Genomic DNA, 17888 nt, shown 5'->3' on the forward strand with positions numbered 1-17888 from the left:
AAAACTAGTGAAAGGCTTGGCGTGAACTTGGAGTTTAGAAATTGGGTTTATTAAAACTTGAAACCCAGAGGGAGCAAAGTGATGGGATTGGGACAGTGCTTAATTTGTGCCAGGGCTTGGCAGGTCAGAGCCCCGGTGCCTCTGGGCTCGCTGCATCAGTTATGAATGTAAAAAAATTGTTCGAGTCCCGGCACCTAATTGCTTGAGCCCTAGCACCTCTTTCATTACAAATGAAGCATTGAGTTCAGGGAAGTATTAGACCATGCTGCCTTTTTCTTCCCGTCATTTTGACTTTAATTATGTACGTCCAGGTGGGGGATGCCCTATCAATAAATTATTTACTATTGTAATTATGTGATTATTTAGTAACTAAGTATGGGCTGTGAAATCTGGCCCAAAGTTCCCTGGGGTTTTGGATTCAGGGTGTTGGTTTGGTCCATTTATTTAGACTGAAGCCAAGCTGCTCTAGTGTTGGGTGTGTTCAGAACCAGGTATTTGGTTCAGGCCTGTCTCTAATAATGACACTTAGCTGGTGTTAATTATTTATGATTAGCTGTACTACAGTAGCACCTACCAGCCCTAATCATGTACTGGGATTCCCCTGTGCTAGGCGCTGTACAAACACAGAACAAAAATATGGTCCCTGGCCTCTGCATAAAGCCCAGGTAAACCGAGCCACCCCATAGCATAGTTTCATAGTGTGAAGGGGCCACGTCCACACTGATTCTCTGGCAGACGAAAGGGAACTGGTGGGGATAAAACAAATTATTTTGGATCCAGATTCAAGTATGATCTTCGTTAGCTTCATCACCCATTGCTAATCCCTCTTGGCAGCCAGATCTGAGAGCAGGCAATATTTGCAACAAGCAGTTTCCCCTTGAGCAATAACACTTTCATGATTCCTGTCTTGGAGTCTAATTTGATACCGTCTCCTTGGCAGGCTGTGCTGGGAGCCCTGATAGCAGTGAACCTGAAAAACTCCCTCAAGCAGCTGGCTGATCCCTTCTACCTGTGGAAGAAAAGCAAGCTGGATTGTGTGAGTCCCCCACCGCGAGAGTCCTGGGGGAGAAGGAGCAGAATCTGATGATGTTTTTCAACAGGAGTGAAACTCACCCCTGCGTGGTGGGGCAGCCCAAGACATAGGCACCACCACTTGAGTCCTCAAAGCAGGGCTTAGATAGGACTCAAATAGTGCATAGGCCTCATGCTGGCCGCATGCAGAAGGGTGAGTTTCACCCTATAAGCACAATAACGCCGCCGACTCAGTGCTAGTCGGCGTTTAGCTTGATGATCACAAGTAAGGTGCAATGTCGAATTTGTCTGGTCTAGTCGAGCCCTGTCGCACTTAATGCATGTAATGCAGAGATCTGAACTATTACTTGCCCTATTTAAATGCCAATCAACGTTAAGAGCCTGTTTGTCAAGAACAAGCCAAACCGGCCCTACTCAATATCTCCGAGTCATGACTTAAAAACTCAGCCAATAGCCCTCCAGGGGAAGGAGAGGCCATCATGAAAGATAAGGATCCCAGGCACTGGTTGACATATAAACCCAATCTGAGAGCATGGGGGAGACAGAAAGGAATTTGGAAATGTCTGACATTTAAAGATTTTGTTTGAACAGGACTTATGCTGGTGGGTGGTATCTGTGCAAACTGGGCCAGAATAGCCTGCCAAATCCCAAGGAAGCTGCTTTATCAGAGAAACAAGGAATCCAAAAGGACTCACTTCAGCTTTCCTAAAATACTGTTCAAACAGGTGCTGGAGAGGAGATGGGTAATGATTCCAGGCAGGGTCTTTTAAAGCTGTGTGAATAGTTCAATCCATCACATGAATGCACCACATAACAACACACTAGCAAAGACTCTGAGCTACAAAGGGCTGATCTATATCTAAAAGCAGTCCCAGAATACCTATGGGTTAGGAGTGTGCCTAACAGTTAGTTCGACCTAGCCACATGGCTCAGGTCTGTGGTGCAGCTGTAGAATTCTTTTGTCAATCTAGCTACCACCTCTCAAGTGGATTTACTGCAGTGAGGGAAAAACCCCTTCCATCATGGTAGTAACTGTCTACACTATGGTGCTGCATCTGTGCCACTGCGGCACTTGTAGCGTAGACATATTCATAGTTATTCCAGTAAAAGCCCTAGTCTGGATGCAGGTCTATTGGCATAAAGGTGCATTATACCTGTATGGCTTATTTAAATGCCTGAACTGAAATACGCTATACGCGTATAAGCACTTTTTTATACTGGTATAATTGCATCCACACTATGGCATAGTTAAAACAACAAAACCTTTAAGCATAGACAAACCCAAACTCTCTGTCTTGACTAGTCAAAAAGGTACGTTTCTAAACTAAGTGAACTCACCTGACTTGAAACACCACTTTAGTAGCTAGTTTAGACACAGTTTAACTCTTTTAAAATGGTGCCAGCTGGTTTGGTTGTAGCCTAGAGGAGAGCCTAAAGATTTGTCTTGACTACTAAAAGTATTTGAGTTTAGGTTGGGCTTAGACAACTTGTTCACTGAACTCAATCTAAACCAGACCACTTTTCCTAGTCAAGACAAACTCGAGTCCTATTACCTAACCCAATTTTAAAAACACCTGTCCAGACAGACCCAAAGTTTGGATCCATCTGTGTTCTTCCATAAAGTTCAAGAGGCTTAGATCCAATTTTTGAATTCAGATCCATCTTACTGACATAAGACCAAGCTGTGCCGTCTTTTGGATCAGATAATAAAGCAGGGCTATCTGGTCACCTGTGGTCAAGAAAAATAGCACTACCCTTTTTTGTAACACAAGGGATGTTGATCCCAGTATCCTGGCCAAATTTCAGTTAGGTTAATTGCATTCTGCTGACCTAAATTTTCCCTGGAATTTCAATTGGATACAGTGACCTTCTCCACTTCCTGTCCTAAACTGTTGTCATGACATTGCTATGTGATATCAGATGGCTGTAATGCTTCACCTCAGAGCTGGCTGCATGGATCACTCTTCAGGTATCACATAGTTTATAAAGGGCTTATGAGGAGGGGGAAGTCACTGATCAAATGAAAGGTTTTGGTTCTGCTTCTCTCTTATACCAGAGTCAATCTGGGATTTGAATTCAGTGGCGTTACCCCCTGGTGTGAATGAAATCAGAATCAGGCCAATTACTCCTGTTGTGGGTGGGATGAGGATTCTAAAACGCTTCTCAAAGGGCATTGCTTCTGCATCAGATACATATCTAGGTCTTTTATACCAGCTGTTAAAAAATGTTTTCAAGTAGATGCACATCTCTACTAAAAGACTTAGCCGCAGCAGGGGCTTTCAGAAAGGCGTGACTTAGCAGCAAAAGTCCTGTCTTGACTAGTGAAACTGAGTGAGCTAGTCTCGGTATTGAGGGGTATCTGAAGTATTGTACAAATGTACTGACACCTTGCTAAAGCTGAGGAACTTGAGTTTATGGCACTTGTGCTTCAGTGTCCCAAGAACAGACACTGCACATGAAAACTTTTCTTGTGCACCAAACAGCAATTTACAAGTAGAAAAAGGTCTAAGCTGCAAAATTTAGATTTAGGTTTTTTTAATCCCCAAGCCATAGGTATTTTGGTTCTGGTCCATCTGTCCTTGCCAACGCTTCATCAGAGTGCCCACTGCCTATGGCACAGAGAAGTGACCTGCCATTCTCGTCTTTCCACAGTTGGTCTGGGTGGTGAGTTTCCTGTCGGCTTTCTTCTTGGGCCTGCCGTTCGGACTCGCTGTCGGAGTGGGATTTTCTGTGTTGGTGGTGGTTTTCCACACTCAGTTGTAAGTAGCATCTCGGTGCCAAGCTGCAATATGGGCACGCAACTGCAGAACATTTTCCAGTTACAAAACAACCTGGGGGTTCTTTGTATCAATGGCCTTCGAGCTAGATTTTCAAAGGACGATCTGACAGGAGGCCCTGGGAAAATGGAGGCTCCAAACCCTCCCATCTCAATGTGCAAACAGGAATGTCAGTTGTTAATTACTACCTGGTTTCTATTCCTGTGCACAGTAACTCAGGTGCCTACTCCAAAGCGGATGTATTTACCCGCTGCTATTTACCCTGCCCAGAAAAACACCAGCTCCATGTGTCCTTCCCTAAGGAATCCACTGCTCATAAAGGATGAAATCCACCCCGTGCAGAGCCTGGCACAAAGCCTATGTGCTACTTACTCCCCTCAGCATAGGCCTTAACTGGCGTATAGGCGTCCAGCTGGCCCTCTGCACAGGGGTGAATTTCAGCCAAAGAACAGAGCAGTCTTGTGAACTAACCTTGCTCTCACCAGCACCAAACACATTGAGGCACCCAGTCTTGCGTGTGCCTCTAGGTGTTACCATAATATAAATAAACGATAATCCTCGCATGCTGCACACTTGCATGGCAGCAAGAGACGCAGCATTTTTCTTCCCCGTCTTAAATTGAATCTATCTGTTGTATTTTTTCCCCCTAGTCGTAACGGCTCTGCCCTGGGTCAGGTAACTTCCACCGACATTTACAAGAACCCCAAAACCTACAATAAGGTAAGTGTGGAAGCTAAAATCTCCCAACCAAAAATGCGAGGCCCCCCGTTTCTCATTCCTGCATGACCTGACCAATAAGTGATTCAAAGGGGCTGTAGGCTGTGTTACTGTCTCTCCTGATTCAGCTCAGCTTGTTATTTTCAGAAGCCATAACAGTAGACCTGCTCCTTCTGGTGGAGGCCTTTGTGATCATTTACTACCTGTCGGTCTCCTTTTAAGCAGAAGGCCCCCAGATTTTCCACCCGTCTGCCCCACCTGCAGGGCTGGTTCATTGGTTACATTATTACTCCATAGTAAAGCGGAGGGAACTGACAGTGTGTCTAGAGTTGTGCAAATAACTGATTTTTCAGTTCACTGGCAATTCCCAGAAATAATTGCTTTGGGTCGAGCAAAACGTTTCCTTTCTATTTTGTCCATTTTTAAACGTTTTTGATTTGTAATAAAAACTTAAAGAAATTTTGAAACAAAAAGTCATTTGGAGTCAAAAAAATTAAAACATTTTGTTTCAAAAATGTCAACATGGAATGTTTTTATTTTTTTTCTGATTTTTTTTTTCCAGCCAAAACAATTTGGCAAAACGGACATGAATTTGTGAAACGTTTTGGTGTCGCCGAATCTGGATTTATCACCAAAAAAAGTTTCAGGCAAAAATTTTCGCCCAGCTCTAGTTGTGTTCCCCACAGATAAGCACTTATTGAAGGTTACCTGAGATTTCTTTGCCAGATCTATTCACCCCACCTGTATTTTCTCTTGTTGCAAAAACCCCAAACCCCACAAGCCCATGCAAAGGCTTGAGTTGTTGTGCATAGTCTGAACTCTGATGTCTGTTGCAGGTCCAGGAACTTGATGGGATTAAAATTGTGACCTACTGCTCCCCATTGTACTTTGCCAACTCAGAGATATTCAGGGAGAAGGTTATAGCGAAGGTAAGAAAACCTTAGCCAGCTTCTGTTTGCAGAGATGATGGAAAGCACTAATTGGTTTCAAAAGTATGTGGCTCTCAGCCTCCGATCTGACTGCCCAAAGCCAGCACGGCCTGGGAGCACCGTGGGAGACTGTGTGTTCAGTTTCTGAGGGCAGAGATCATTTCTCATGTCACTCACCTTAGCTAGGAAGGGAGCTCTGCTGAGGCCTCTGCTGATAAGGAGCATTGCAGAGTGCGGTCGACAGCAGACCACCTCCCAGCATAGCAACATGGCCTCCATTTTCCAGCTTAGCTGTCCAATCATGTCACAAACACCCAGGAGTTTTAATTAATGTTTCCCCTGCATGGGCCTGCTTTATTAAGTCCTTCGGGTTCCATAATATAAGCAATTCATTTGCCTTCTCAGGTACCAGCAGTTCCTTTCCCAATCAGCAGGGTTTCATAAATAATCCCTTCTACCCTTCCAGGGCGTAGTCCTTTTCCTCCCTGGTCAGTGGGTCTCTCTACTGTCCTCCTCTGATGCACCCTCCTGGCTGCTGTCATGTGACTTTTGGTCACCTGACTCAGACACAGTGTACCGGCTGCAATGTAATCCCACTGTTACTATCGCATCTCATGTACCACATGCTGGGTAATAACATGAGATGATTACATGTTAAACTAAACCGGCTCTTTATTAAAACAACTATTGCCAGAGGTGCTGCAATGGCTGATAGCATACCAGCCATGTGCACACAGACTGACTTCCCAGTGCCTCCTCCAAACTCTTCCCTCCTCCTGCAACCTGTGCTCCTCCATCCAAGTTTTGTGCAGTTTGCTACAAGAGCTCCACTCAGGGTATGTCTACACTGCAGCTGGGAGCAAGCCTTCCAGCCCAGCTGGACAGACTCACACTCGCAGGACTCAAGCTAGCACGCTAAAAATAGCAGTGTGAACATAGCAGCTGAGGCAGAGATTCACCCTGAAATGGGGAGTATGTAAGCTGGGAGCACAATCGCTTCCATTCCAGCCCCTCTAGTCCTGCTGCCTTCATATTCTGTGCTCCTGAGAAGGAAAGTGTTGTTGGACCATGGGCCAGCATGGGCAGTGGTCCGTTTCTGTTTCTCATATATGGGTACAAGGCTCTTGAGCTCACGTCACTGACAGATGAGCTACATAAGCAAACCCAACTCACTATCTCTCCTTCTCCGCAGACTGGGGTAGACCCCAGCAAAGTGTACTTAGCCAGGAAAAAATACGTGAAACACCAGGAGAAGAAGGCGGCATCACAAAAAACAACGAAGCTGCAAAAATTGTTCTTCGGGAACAAGAAGGTAACTCACTCTGGGTTCCTTTGATTGCTGTATAGCCCCACATACGTCCAGGTGTTCAACCTCCCCGGGGTGCTTCCCCGTTCCCTCTCTTACCTATAGCGCATGCTACAGTGACCTACAAAAAGGGCCAAACCACGCTCACACCAAACTCAGGGGCAAAAATCCCATTGAGTTCGGTAGGAGCAGGATTCAGCTCAATTTGCCCAGAGTGTCTAGTTCAGGAATGACCAGCCTGGGAGCCCATAGCTTGTAGCTGCAAGGAAAGATCACCCATTAGTGATCTGGTCTCCTCTTCATGTTGTGGCTAGTGAATCCAAAATGACATCTGTGATGGAAGGGGGCGAATATGGGCACAGTGTATCCAGTCTTGACTATTAAAATGTATGTGAATATATATGCAAAGTAGATCTAGCCCCGAGGAATTTTTTGGCAAGTTGTCGAAGTGGCCTCCCGTGTTTGAACACAGCTGGCCAAGGTAATTGGTACCTGGGAAGACAACTTAGAGGATCCAGGAAGCAGAGGCTGTGTCAGCCCTGACTGTGCCTCCACATTGTTCTCCTCCTGACTGGATGCTGAGGGCTTTCTCCATCTCGCCCCTTGGCTGCTCTTTTCATGGTCAGGGAAGCTGTCGAATGTCCTGTTGCCCGCTGGGTACCTTAAATGCCCAGCCAAGGGTAACGAATGGGCCGAGTGGGAGTGGGGGGGAGGGGGCTTGGTGACCAGAATGCAGCTTGCAGTTTGAGACGTTGACGATGTTTGACAAACTGGCTGATCCTTTGGGCGCAAGCAAAAAGCAGCTCGTGCCTGCTGTAATGCCACTGAACTGTACAGAGTAATGCTAGTGATGAAACTGGCCTGATGGATGTCTTTCTAAAATACATGCGGTAGCTCACCTGCAAAATTTGGGCTGGATGCTGGCCTCATGAGGTAGGTTCAAGAGCACTGATAATCGCATCCTGACCTGGTTGCCTTTGTTTGACTGCAGACCTTGTCAGTGCAAGAGCTCCAGAAAGATTTTGAAAGCACCTCTCCGACGGACACCAACAATAATCAAACGACTGCCAACGGCACCAGCATCTCCTACATCACATTCCACCCCCCCGCAAACAATGCCGGGCAGGTCAATACCTCAAGTGAACAGGGCAGCATCTCGAGCCATCGGGGCAGCACTTGCAGTGTTATCCCAGCTGCCAACGTTGACCTGATGATCACAGCACCGCCCTATGTCAGCTTCCACACCATTATCCTGGACATGAGTGGAGTGTGCTTCGTGGATCTGATGGGCACAAAAGCTCTGGGGAAGGTCAGTTCTCTGCCACTAATTCAGCATGTGAATCCTTGGACAAATCACTTTTTTGCAACTCTGTTTCCCTTCCATGCAATGGGGATAAAGATACTTCTTCAAGTGATGGTCCCTATTGTATTCCACTGTGGGTTTACACGGGTGCACCATGCGCCCGGAGCCAGTGAGAAGGAATACAGTGGAATACAGATAGGGACCACACATCCTGAAGAATCTCCAGTTACAGGTCAGTAACTTCCTCTTATCTTCCTCACTTGCAGCTTGTGAGGGTGTATGAATTAGCATCTGCAAAGGGGGTTCAGATCCTTGGATTAAAGTCCTTATATAAGTCCAAAGCATCTCTAAATATTATTATTGTTTCTTATTATCCTCTTTCTCCATCTTCCCATCCAGCTGTGTTCCAGCTACCAGAAGATTGGGATTAAAGTCTTCCTGGCAAACGTGCATGGTAAGCATCCAAGCATAGCTTATTTCTTTGTGCTCTTTCCCTCATTTCTCAGACACAAGCATAGTGGTGATATATTTCTTATATTGAATCAATGGAAAGGGTGGGAGGAAACTGCAGAGAACCTGAGAAGTTTTCAGGTATCTAGTCCTCTTCTGTCACTAATGCAGGATTGTTCCCTACAGTATATTCCCCAGTGCTACTATGAAATCTCCTAAGTGATGAGGTTTCCGTCACATGCCACTCCATGCTGATTATTTTAGGAAGCGGGATTTCATAGCTCAGGGCCATTGAGAATAAAGCAAGCTTGTAGCAAGAAGAAAGGGTTTACAGAGCTATTTCATTACACAAAGGCAAAATGAAAAGGGGGATGGTTTTCTTTGTGATTGAGGCTTTTGGATATGTTTTCCGTTTGAAAACATTTATTTCAGGCCCCGTTGTGTTCTCTTTGGAGCTTAACGGCTGTGGCTAATGGTTATAAACATGCAAGTTTATCGGCCCACCATAGGACAGGATTATACTTAGACTTTCCTGGGCTTCATTGTTCTCCATAATAATGTGTAATTGACATGTCAGAGCAAATCAGAACAGATGGGACGGAAGAAAGGAGGGGGAATGTAGACTGGAAAAAGTCTGCGCTTGGTGTGTATAAATGTAAGCATCTTATCCGGGATTGGATATAGCTGTAGTACCATAGTTTGCACCTAAAAGAATACATATATATGCAGTAAATCTGTCTCTCCTCACCCTTCTTTTCTCTCTTCCAACCACCCTGCCTGCACTATTGACCTGCCTCACCCCAGGACCAAAATTCTGCCAGAATCCTCCCCATCCCCAAATCATGGAAAACTGCCTGTCCAAGTCAGATCCTTCTCTACTGCTGCCCCCATGAACCACTGAAAACCCTCCCTGGGATGCCAGTACAATCACCTCCCTCCTGCTCAGCCCAACAAACCATCTTATTTCAGTCACAGCCTCAGAAACCAACCATAGCACAGAACGTAGGACAAAATTCTGCCCTCATTTACACACCTGCAGGCGCATCAACAGCAGTGGGCCCTCCGGCTTTAAATGAGATGCCAGTAATGCACAGGCTTTGTGCAGTCACTCTGCTCTGCGTACGGGAGAATTCCCAACCATTTCCTTTCTGATCTGGTAAGCGTCTGCCCACCGGGATTGCTACAGGTTCAGGAACTCTCCATCAGCCCCATTTACTTTCAAACAGCTCCTCCTTCAGTCGCTTTATCTTTGCTCATAACGTCTTTTCCCCTTCTGCAGCCCAGGTGTACCATGATATTAGCACAGGCGGAGTCTTCGAAGAAGGGGGCCTAGACCCAAGTCACATCTTCTTGACCATCCATGATGCTGTTCTGTTTGCACTGGCAAATGCCAAAGGAGTCTTCCGTCCTCCTGGTTTAGAAGAGGTACGCCTTGGGCTTTCCACCAGGTTGCAGAACCGCAGGGCTGCATTCTGCCCTCAGCTACACACATGCACTACCCATGAGAAGATAAGAACCTACTACTGTTATTCCATTAGCTCAGTGGTTCTCAAACTTTTGTACTGGTGACCCCTTTCACATTGCAAGCTTCTGAGTGCGACCCACCTTATAAATTAAAAACACTCTTAAATATATTTAACACCATTATAAATGCTGGAGGCAAAATAGGGTTTGGGGTGGATGCTGACAGCTCGCGACCCCCCGTGTAATAACTTCGCATCCCCCTGAGGGATCCCAACCCCCAGTTTGAGAACCCCTGCATTAGCTCAAGTGGCAGAGGCCCAAGTGTATAGACCAGACATCCAGATGGGGGTCACTGTCCAACCCTGTTGAAGTCAAAAGCATTGCACAGGTGTAACTGGGAGCAGGATTTTGCTCATAATTTGATTACCAAGGGGGAGCCATAGATGCAAACAAGGGCAGAGATCAGTCCATAGAAACTAGAGGCAGAACACATCCCTCTCTACTGGATGAGACTACCAGTGGGAGGGGCAAGGAAAGTGACATGCAGCAATGTGGCACGTGCTGTAAATACAGGGGTGACATAGGTTATTCAGTAAGATACCAGCTGGTTCTTGCATAGTAACTCGAATGGAAACAATGGCCAGGCTGCCGAGTTTATCTCATGATAACGTGTTAAAACATCCAGACTTGCCACTATGCGTGTGCGCAAACAGCAGCTCAGCCAGGGGAAATAGGCTACTGCCACTGGAGGGTTGCGGGGGGAGTGGGTGAGACAGCATTTCTAAAGAGCAGCAGTGGCACTGTAGGACTCCATGGCAGCCTGGAAGGAAGAAGAAGAATTATTATGATTACCCTCTCACTGTCCTCTCACTGTCAATCACCACATACTCCCTTTCTGATCACCCACATATTATTTACATTGCAGTAGCTGTTAGAGACCTAGGTGCCGTATACACACATACTAAGAGACAGTCCCTGCCCCAAAGAGCTAGCAACCTAAATAGACAGGCAGACACAGGGTTGGAGGGGAAACAAAGGCACAGAGAGAGATGAAGTGATATGGGCACGGCAACATGGCAGAAAGAGAACTCAGGCCTCCTGAATCCCAGTCTAGTGCACTATCCACTAGTTTATACTGTCTCCCGAAAAACACAAAAATGGTGTGCTTTTTTAGCTCCCAGCACAAGGGCAAAACCTTCCTAAAACAACGTACGCGACTGACTCCTGGCCCGTGCACTAATGAGGCATTCAGTGGGTGCACACAATATGTGCACCTTACACCCCAAGGGGAGTAGCAGGAAAAGCAACCAATAGGATGGGGTATGTTCAAGAGAGTGGGGGTTAGACAGTCTTATAGGGTGACCATACGTCCAGTTTTGGCCGGGACAGTTCCTTTTTTAAGCCCTGTCCCAGTCGTCCTGACTTTTTTTTCCAAAAGGAGGAATTTGTCCCATTTGCTCTTGCTGACTTGATCAGTTGGCAAGAGCAAACAGGACAAAGGCCCACTTTTGTCAAAAAAGTGGGGTGCGAAGGAATGTGCGGGGGAGGGCAAGGGGCGATGCCAGCCTTGCGCAGAGGGGGAGGCAGGGCTTGAGCAAGCAATGACAGCCTTGTGCAGCGACAGCCTCGTGCGAGGGTCAGGGAGGGCTTGGGGCGAGCAGCTTGGGGCAATATCCCAGGGAACCACGGGGCAGCTGGAATTTGAAGTATAACATCTGCAGTGCTGATGAGGGCATCACAGATAGACACAGAGCTGTGCAATCATTTGTTTTGTTCTTCTCCTGGTGAAGGAGAGGCAATCAGACACCATAGTGATGAACGCTTGTATGTGAACCAACACAAACAGCGTGACGCACACAGCTTTAAGTGACCGCTTCTGAACACCAGTCTTGCAGTTCACTATTCCCTGAACAAGCGAACTGTGGTCTGACCTCTCCCTTGCCTACACTGTAACTACCTGCTCACAGCCATGGGCTGCTCCCAGCCCACTTATTTGCATTGCTACACCTGATAAAACTTCTGCAGCCCCAACCTTGGGCTGATACTAGGAAAGACCTTATCACTGCCGCACAGCAATTATTTGCTTTTTAAGAGATTTGCTGAAGGTGAAACCGCCTGGCTACCACTGAGATTTAGGACAAGGAAACAACTGACTCTTTTTTAGTTTTGTTTGTTGAATCTAAATGTTGGGGCGGGCGGTGGGTGTCTTTCAGGGTCACTGTTAACTCAGTTGGGCCCCAGATTCCAGTAACTGTACTTTAAAGAGGTAGTTTCACACTGAAACAAATATACTGGTTTTTCCTTTTTTTTTTTACAAAGAAGATCCAAAAGGCAATAGGTCTGATTCTCATTTGCGTTGCCTCTTTATATCACTTTCACAGCCAAAAGGGGCCACAAAGTGGCTGTGAAGGTAAATGTAATGCCAGAGTGGTGTAGTTCAGCCCTAGTGTAAATGCAAATCAGCACCAATGCACTTGCCCACTCATTTTCTGTATCCACTTTACTGGTTTTGGGTCTGATGTTTTGGTCCAGGCCTATGTCGAAGAATAATTTGTGCTTCCAAACTATATAGGGCAACTTCATAGGCTGTTCATGGGTTAGCTACAGTTTTATCCCTTTTGGTCCTGTGCCTGCTAATAATTGATTTTGACTTCTTCCCATGCAGAGACCAAGTCAGACGGAGCTCTCCATCTATGATGAATCTGTGGATGAAAGCAGTTCAGAATTCAAGAACTTGGAGGAGGTGAGTAATAGGACCAGGAATCACTTTGTATTGTGGTAGCACCCAGCCGCCCCAACTAAGACTGATGCCTCATTATGCTGGGAGCTGTACGTATACATAATAAGCCCCTGCCCCGTAGAGCTTAGAACCACAATAGATGAGATGGACCAAGGGTGGGTGAGAGGGGGAGGTGTTATGCAGTTTGCAGATGGGAGGCTGAGGCACAGAGTGAGGAAGTGAGTGGCCCGAGGTCACACAGAGAGGTCAGTCTGTGGCAGCAGCAGGAACTGAGCCCGCATCTCCTGACTCCCAGTCTAGTGCCTTAACTATAAGACCGTCCTTCCTCTCATGAGAGACTCATTCATCTTTTGCTGCTGTGTCTGCTGCCTTTTATCTGTCATGTGCCTGGAGGCTGGTGGGCTATCAGTCCTCGTGCTTAAATGCAGAAGCTTGGTGGGTGGGGTGAGGACCGGAAGAAACCCTCACCCTCCGTGGTATGGTATTACACACTGTGGTGGATGGTTTATGTCTTCCTCTGAAACATCGGCCACTGGCCAGTGTCACAGGATACCGGGTTAGATGGGCTGTTGGTCGCTTCCAGTAGAGGAACTCCTGGGTTCATATTAGAGATGGGCCTGTGCCACAAAGTTCAGGTCCTGAAGGCCTCCAAAGATTGGAGAGTGTGGAGCATGAGGCCTATCACTAGATCTTGGTCCAAGCACTCAGCTGCTATAGATCAGTGTAGCTCCATTGACTTTTATGGGGGCTACACTGTTTCTGTCCGCTGAGAGTCTAGCTCAAGAAAGACAGTCATTGGAAAATTGACCCTTTCAGCCTATTAAGGAACAATGCAAAGAAAACCCTAGAAACCAGGCAGTCACAATGCCAATAACCTTCCTGAGCTTTACCCCTCAAAAGGAAATGAAGAAGGTGTCATGCTGGGTAGAGATGTGGAGATCAAGTGTAGTAGCTGTGTGGTTGGACACCAACATGTGTAAATCGTTGGTACCGTTCTAACCAAACCCATCTTCTTGTCCCATTAGGAGATGTTTGGAACCATGTTCCGTTCGGAGGCCCAGACAGCGCTGTGAGTGTCTGGGGGAATGTTAAAGTGCCGGCAAAGCCTCCGGAACTGACTATTCTCACATATTCCTTTATGAAGATGCTTCCCCTGTCTGAGTGGTGCGCAGAGCAGCCTTTCTGTGCTTCCAACCCGGGGTAGCAGTGAGTTTGCGAGGCAAGGGGCAGTCACACCTCTCCTCCTGACATCCTCTCTTCTCCTTCCCTCTGTGTGTGGAATTCAGAGCAACAGACTCTTGGAGCAGGTAGCAGAACACAACAGAAGCAGGAACTCAGGAAATAACTTTCATCTAGGTGTAGAAGAGCAGCAACTTCATTTAATGGCACGTGCCTCCAGGCAGAAGGATTATTAATATTCGTCATCGTTGTCAACCCTATCTCTGTCTCTCCTCCTCCAGAACCCACTCACATACCCAGTCATATGGATTGCATAACCTAGGCATCACCTTTATTTTCCTTCCTTTTTCCAATGAGGTGAAATATAAGGAAATTTACAAGCCTTTTCTGGCTTTAATTCACAACCACAAATAACCCTCTCAAGATACAGTGATGCAGGTTTGCATGGTGATAATATTTTAAAATGTGCACTGACTTTTTGGGAATCTGCACACTGAATTTAAGCCTGTGAATTTCTTGGGGTTGCCGCCCAAAACCACCTCTGTATTCTCTATTACCCTACAGGCCCTCCTGCGCTGTCCTGTCTATTACAGGTACCTCTATTTTTGTTACCCTAAAATCCTTGGTACCACTGCATGGGAGTAATGCTGCATTCTGTATTACATGCTCAGACTATTTTTGGATATCAGGCACCCTTAGTTCACATGACCAAGAGCTCCTACCAGCTCTAGTGGGTGTTATATGCACACACTGGCCTTCCCAATAGTTTGGGTAGTTAAAACAGGGCCGCCCAGAGGATTCAGGGGGCCTGGGGCAAAGCAATTTCGGGGGCCCCTTCCATAAAAAAAAGTTGCAATACTATAGAATACTATATTCTCATGGGGGCCCCTGCGGGGCCCGGGGCCTGGGGCAAATTGCCCCACTTCCACCCGTCCGTCCGTCCCCCCCGCCCACCCCCGGGCGGCCCTGAATTAAAATAAAGCTTATTCAAAATACCGGCAGAATTAGGGCCTGATTCAAAGCCCATTGAAGTCAAGGAGAATCTTGCCTTTTACTTTAACAGGATTTGGGTCAGGCCTTTAGTCTGGGAATATCACGAGAGCAGCTATTCCTGTGGTATTTTGATGCTTCCTTTTCCTATTCTCAGTATCTGGACATTACTAAAAAGTTCAGTTTAGATTCAGCTCTAGAAATAGGTAAGTGTTTCAGGGTGAGTGGGTTTTCCTAACCAGTTTGCCCATCCCTAGCAAATTTAGGGACAGCTCAGTGCATACATCCAATAGTTTTTGATGATGCTATAACTCAGGAGAAGTATAATTAAAGTTTGAGCATATTTTGGGTATGCCAGGAGTCAGCAGCTCTTGTGATACCCAGCACTAACCTCTCCAAACTTGGAGCTTCAAGGTGAAGAGATTTTAGGTAATCACCTAAGTGACAAGAGAAAGCTCATCTGCTGGGTCTGCTATGGTGTCTGGTCCCTCATGCGCTATATGAATTTGAATAAAAATCACCACAAACTGATGCTACCAGGACAATCTACCTCTCGGGCAAACAAGCCTGACTCGATAACCCATAGACAGATGAGATCTTTTTAATTTTTTTTTAAATCCTAATACTTTTATATATAAAAGTGTGAGTGATGCTAATAACTATTGCTATTTTAGTTTTCTGTTATAGTTCCTTCCTTTCATCCCCATATTGATTCTCTGAAGCTTATGACTAGAGGAAATGCATTTAAAGTATATGTAAATGCTGAAAAATACAGTATGTTGAGGATTAAAGGGACACTTATTAATACATTTAGGCCTCAAATTCAGGTTTTGTGAAAAACAATTCTCCAAAAATTAAGATTAGCAGAATTTTGTCTATGATATTTTTAAAGTTCTGATGAAAACAGTTTTTTGTCGGGATTTTAAACGTGGTGTTTCCAGCCTTGGGATAAAGCATAAGGGCCAGAAAATGAAACTGCTTAGAAGCAAATGTGAAACTGACTAGTCTGTTTTTTGGGAATGCAAAAATAAATAATGGCCTTAATAAATATAAAGAAAATTTGCTTTTAAAAAGTTATTTCTGTTCTAATAACCTAAGATGTTAATAACACTTTTGTGTTTTACTATATGGTTTTAAATCTGTTTAATTCATAAAACAGTCTTAAACCACCCTGATAAAAGGGTCTTTGAGATAACATTATCAGGGAAAGAAAATGCAGCTGTACTGTGGCTCCCAGATAAATGATGCCCCACTTGCAATGAAAATAGAGCTGCATGACTCATCCAGGCTATGCAAACATTCCATGTTATAACATCAGAGCTGCCTGGGTTTTGTGTGGCACCTCATTAATTAAGTCACCACTGCTTTACCTCAGTCTCTGATTACATGGTGCAGGAGAAAACAAACAGAAGTACAGTTTTCTTTCGATGGGAGAAGAACAACACACTAAAAAAAGGTTACTGCTCATTCTGACCTTAGTGAGACAATCATAATTTTGCTGGGACTGTCATGTCCTACAAGCTAACATTAATTCTTTCAAATTATCCTTGAGGCTAATGCACCATAATTAATTACTCTTGGTCTACTTCTCTGCTGCCTGAACATTCCTCCTTCTTGCTGTTTTGAATAAACAAACAGCTTGGTGCAATGGAACAAGGGACTTTTTCATTATAAGAAAAGCTCTGTGGTGACCTCACTTTGAATTAGTGATATTCCTAATTGCAATTCAGGAATCAGAGTGTGTCTGCTAAAGATTCAGTTCACAGTCCCACAGGCCTGGTAGCCAAAGTATCAGTTCAAATACAGGAAACCTCAGAGCGACAGATCCCTGTGCAAAGGATGTATTGTTTCCTTTGCAGTTCCCAGCAGCATGATGGATGGGATGTCACGAATGATGCCATGAAAGTAGTGGCAATAATTACATACTCTGCCACCTTGAAGTCTCGGGTAGAGGGATACTTGGTTTCTGTAGCCCAGTGCCAATTCTGGTGACAAAAGCAGCCCTCGGCAGCTGACTGATGGTATTTTTGAAAGCATAACTCCTGTCACCAGTTTGCTACTGAGTAGCACAAATGTTTTAGATGTAGAACCCTGACAAGCCTATGGGTCCCCGAACATTAGTTTCAAAGGCGACATTCACCAATCTGAACAAAACAGAATGACAAGTTAGCATGACTTGCATTTCTCTTTCAAAGGTTCTATGTGGCCAGCTCAGAAAGCTTCATTTCCAGGGTATCTTGACCAGGGAACTAGAGAAACTCAGAAAGAGAGTCCATTGGGGTGGAAAATTCTAAACTTCCAATGACCTTTTATGTCTCTGAAAGTCTATTGATATTAATATGTAATTACTTTGAAGCCTTATTTGATACTTGCATGATGCATAACCAGCTCAAAATGTTTGTGTAATTTATTTAATTTAATATTGGTTTGGTTCTTCTTTTTTTGATAATAAACAATATGTGACTGATCATATGCTTTATCTACTGATTTGGGAGTACAGTTTCCCAGAACCCTTATGCCAATTCTACTTGGTAGTATGGTGGTAGTATGCCTATAGTTAATTTATTTTACCCGTGCTATCCTAGAGTTTCTGTATGCTTCTACGCCTTTGCAGAATTAATTACTCTTATAGAATCCACGCTACACAACTCTCCTATATAAATCACATGGTTATTTATCAGTAAAGGGTGCTCCTTTTTCTCAAGAGTTCTCTCATTTTAAAAATATTGTTAATGCCATAGCTGGATTTCCTAGTCTGCTGGCCCCAACAAGAGGTACACTGAAATTGCACTTAGATGAGCGTGAACTGAGTTATGTTAGAGAACAGATCTTGCCCTCCTGCTGCTAACGGCAGCAACAAACACAACACATGTAACATACAGAATTATACACTTCAATGGTGGTGTTCACTTGCAGATCCCGTTGTGTGTTAAACTGTGTGATTAATTAAGCTTCAAAACATCCCTAGCCAGTAGGTACGATTACCATTTTACACATGGGG

At 45.2% G+C, this 17888-nt stretch overlaps 1 protein-coding gene across 1 annotated transcript in view; it reads left to right on the forward strand.

The window, feature by feature from the left end:
* Positions 1–17354, forward strand: part of SLC26A9 (solute carrier family 26 member 9) — a 47317-nt gene extending 29963 nt beyond the window's left edge. The window contains exons 12-21 of the mRNA XM_008172728.4: positions 941–1036; positions 3685–3791; positions 4460–4529; positions 5363–5455; positions 6648–6767; positions 7753–8070; positions 8464–8518; positions 9794–9939; positions 12644–12721; positions 13744–17354. Of these exons, the coding sequence (XP_008170950.1) occupies positions 941–1036; positions 3685–3791; positions 4460–4529; positions 5363–5455; positions 6648–6767; positions 7753–8070; positions 8464–8518; positions 9794–9939; positions 12644–12721; positions 13744–13791 (1131 nt within the window). The 3' untranslated portion in view covers positions 13792–17354. The remainder of the gene's footprint in view (positions 1–940; positions 1037–3684; positions 3792–4459; positions 4530–5362; positions 5456–6647; positions 6768–7752; positions 8071–8463; positions 8519–9793; positions 9940–12643; positions 12722–13743) is intronic.
* Positions 17355–17888: the final 534 nt, after the last annotated feature.

Source organism: Chrysemys picta, chromosome 4, assembly GCF_011386835.1.
Source record: "Chrysemys picta bellii isolate R12L10 chromosome 4, ASM1138683v2, whole genome shotgun sequence".
In the NCBI taxonomy this organism is placed as follows: Eukaryota; Metazoa; Chordata; order Testudines; family Emydidae; genus Chrysemys; species Chrysemys picta.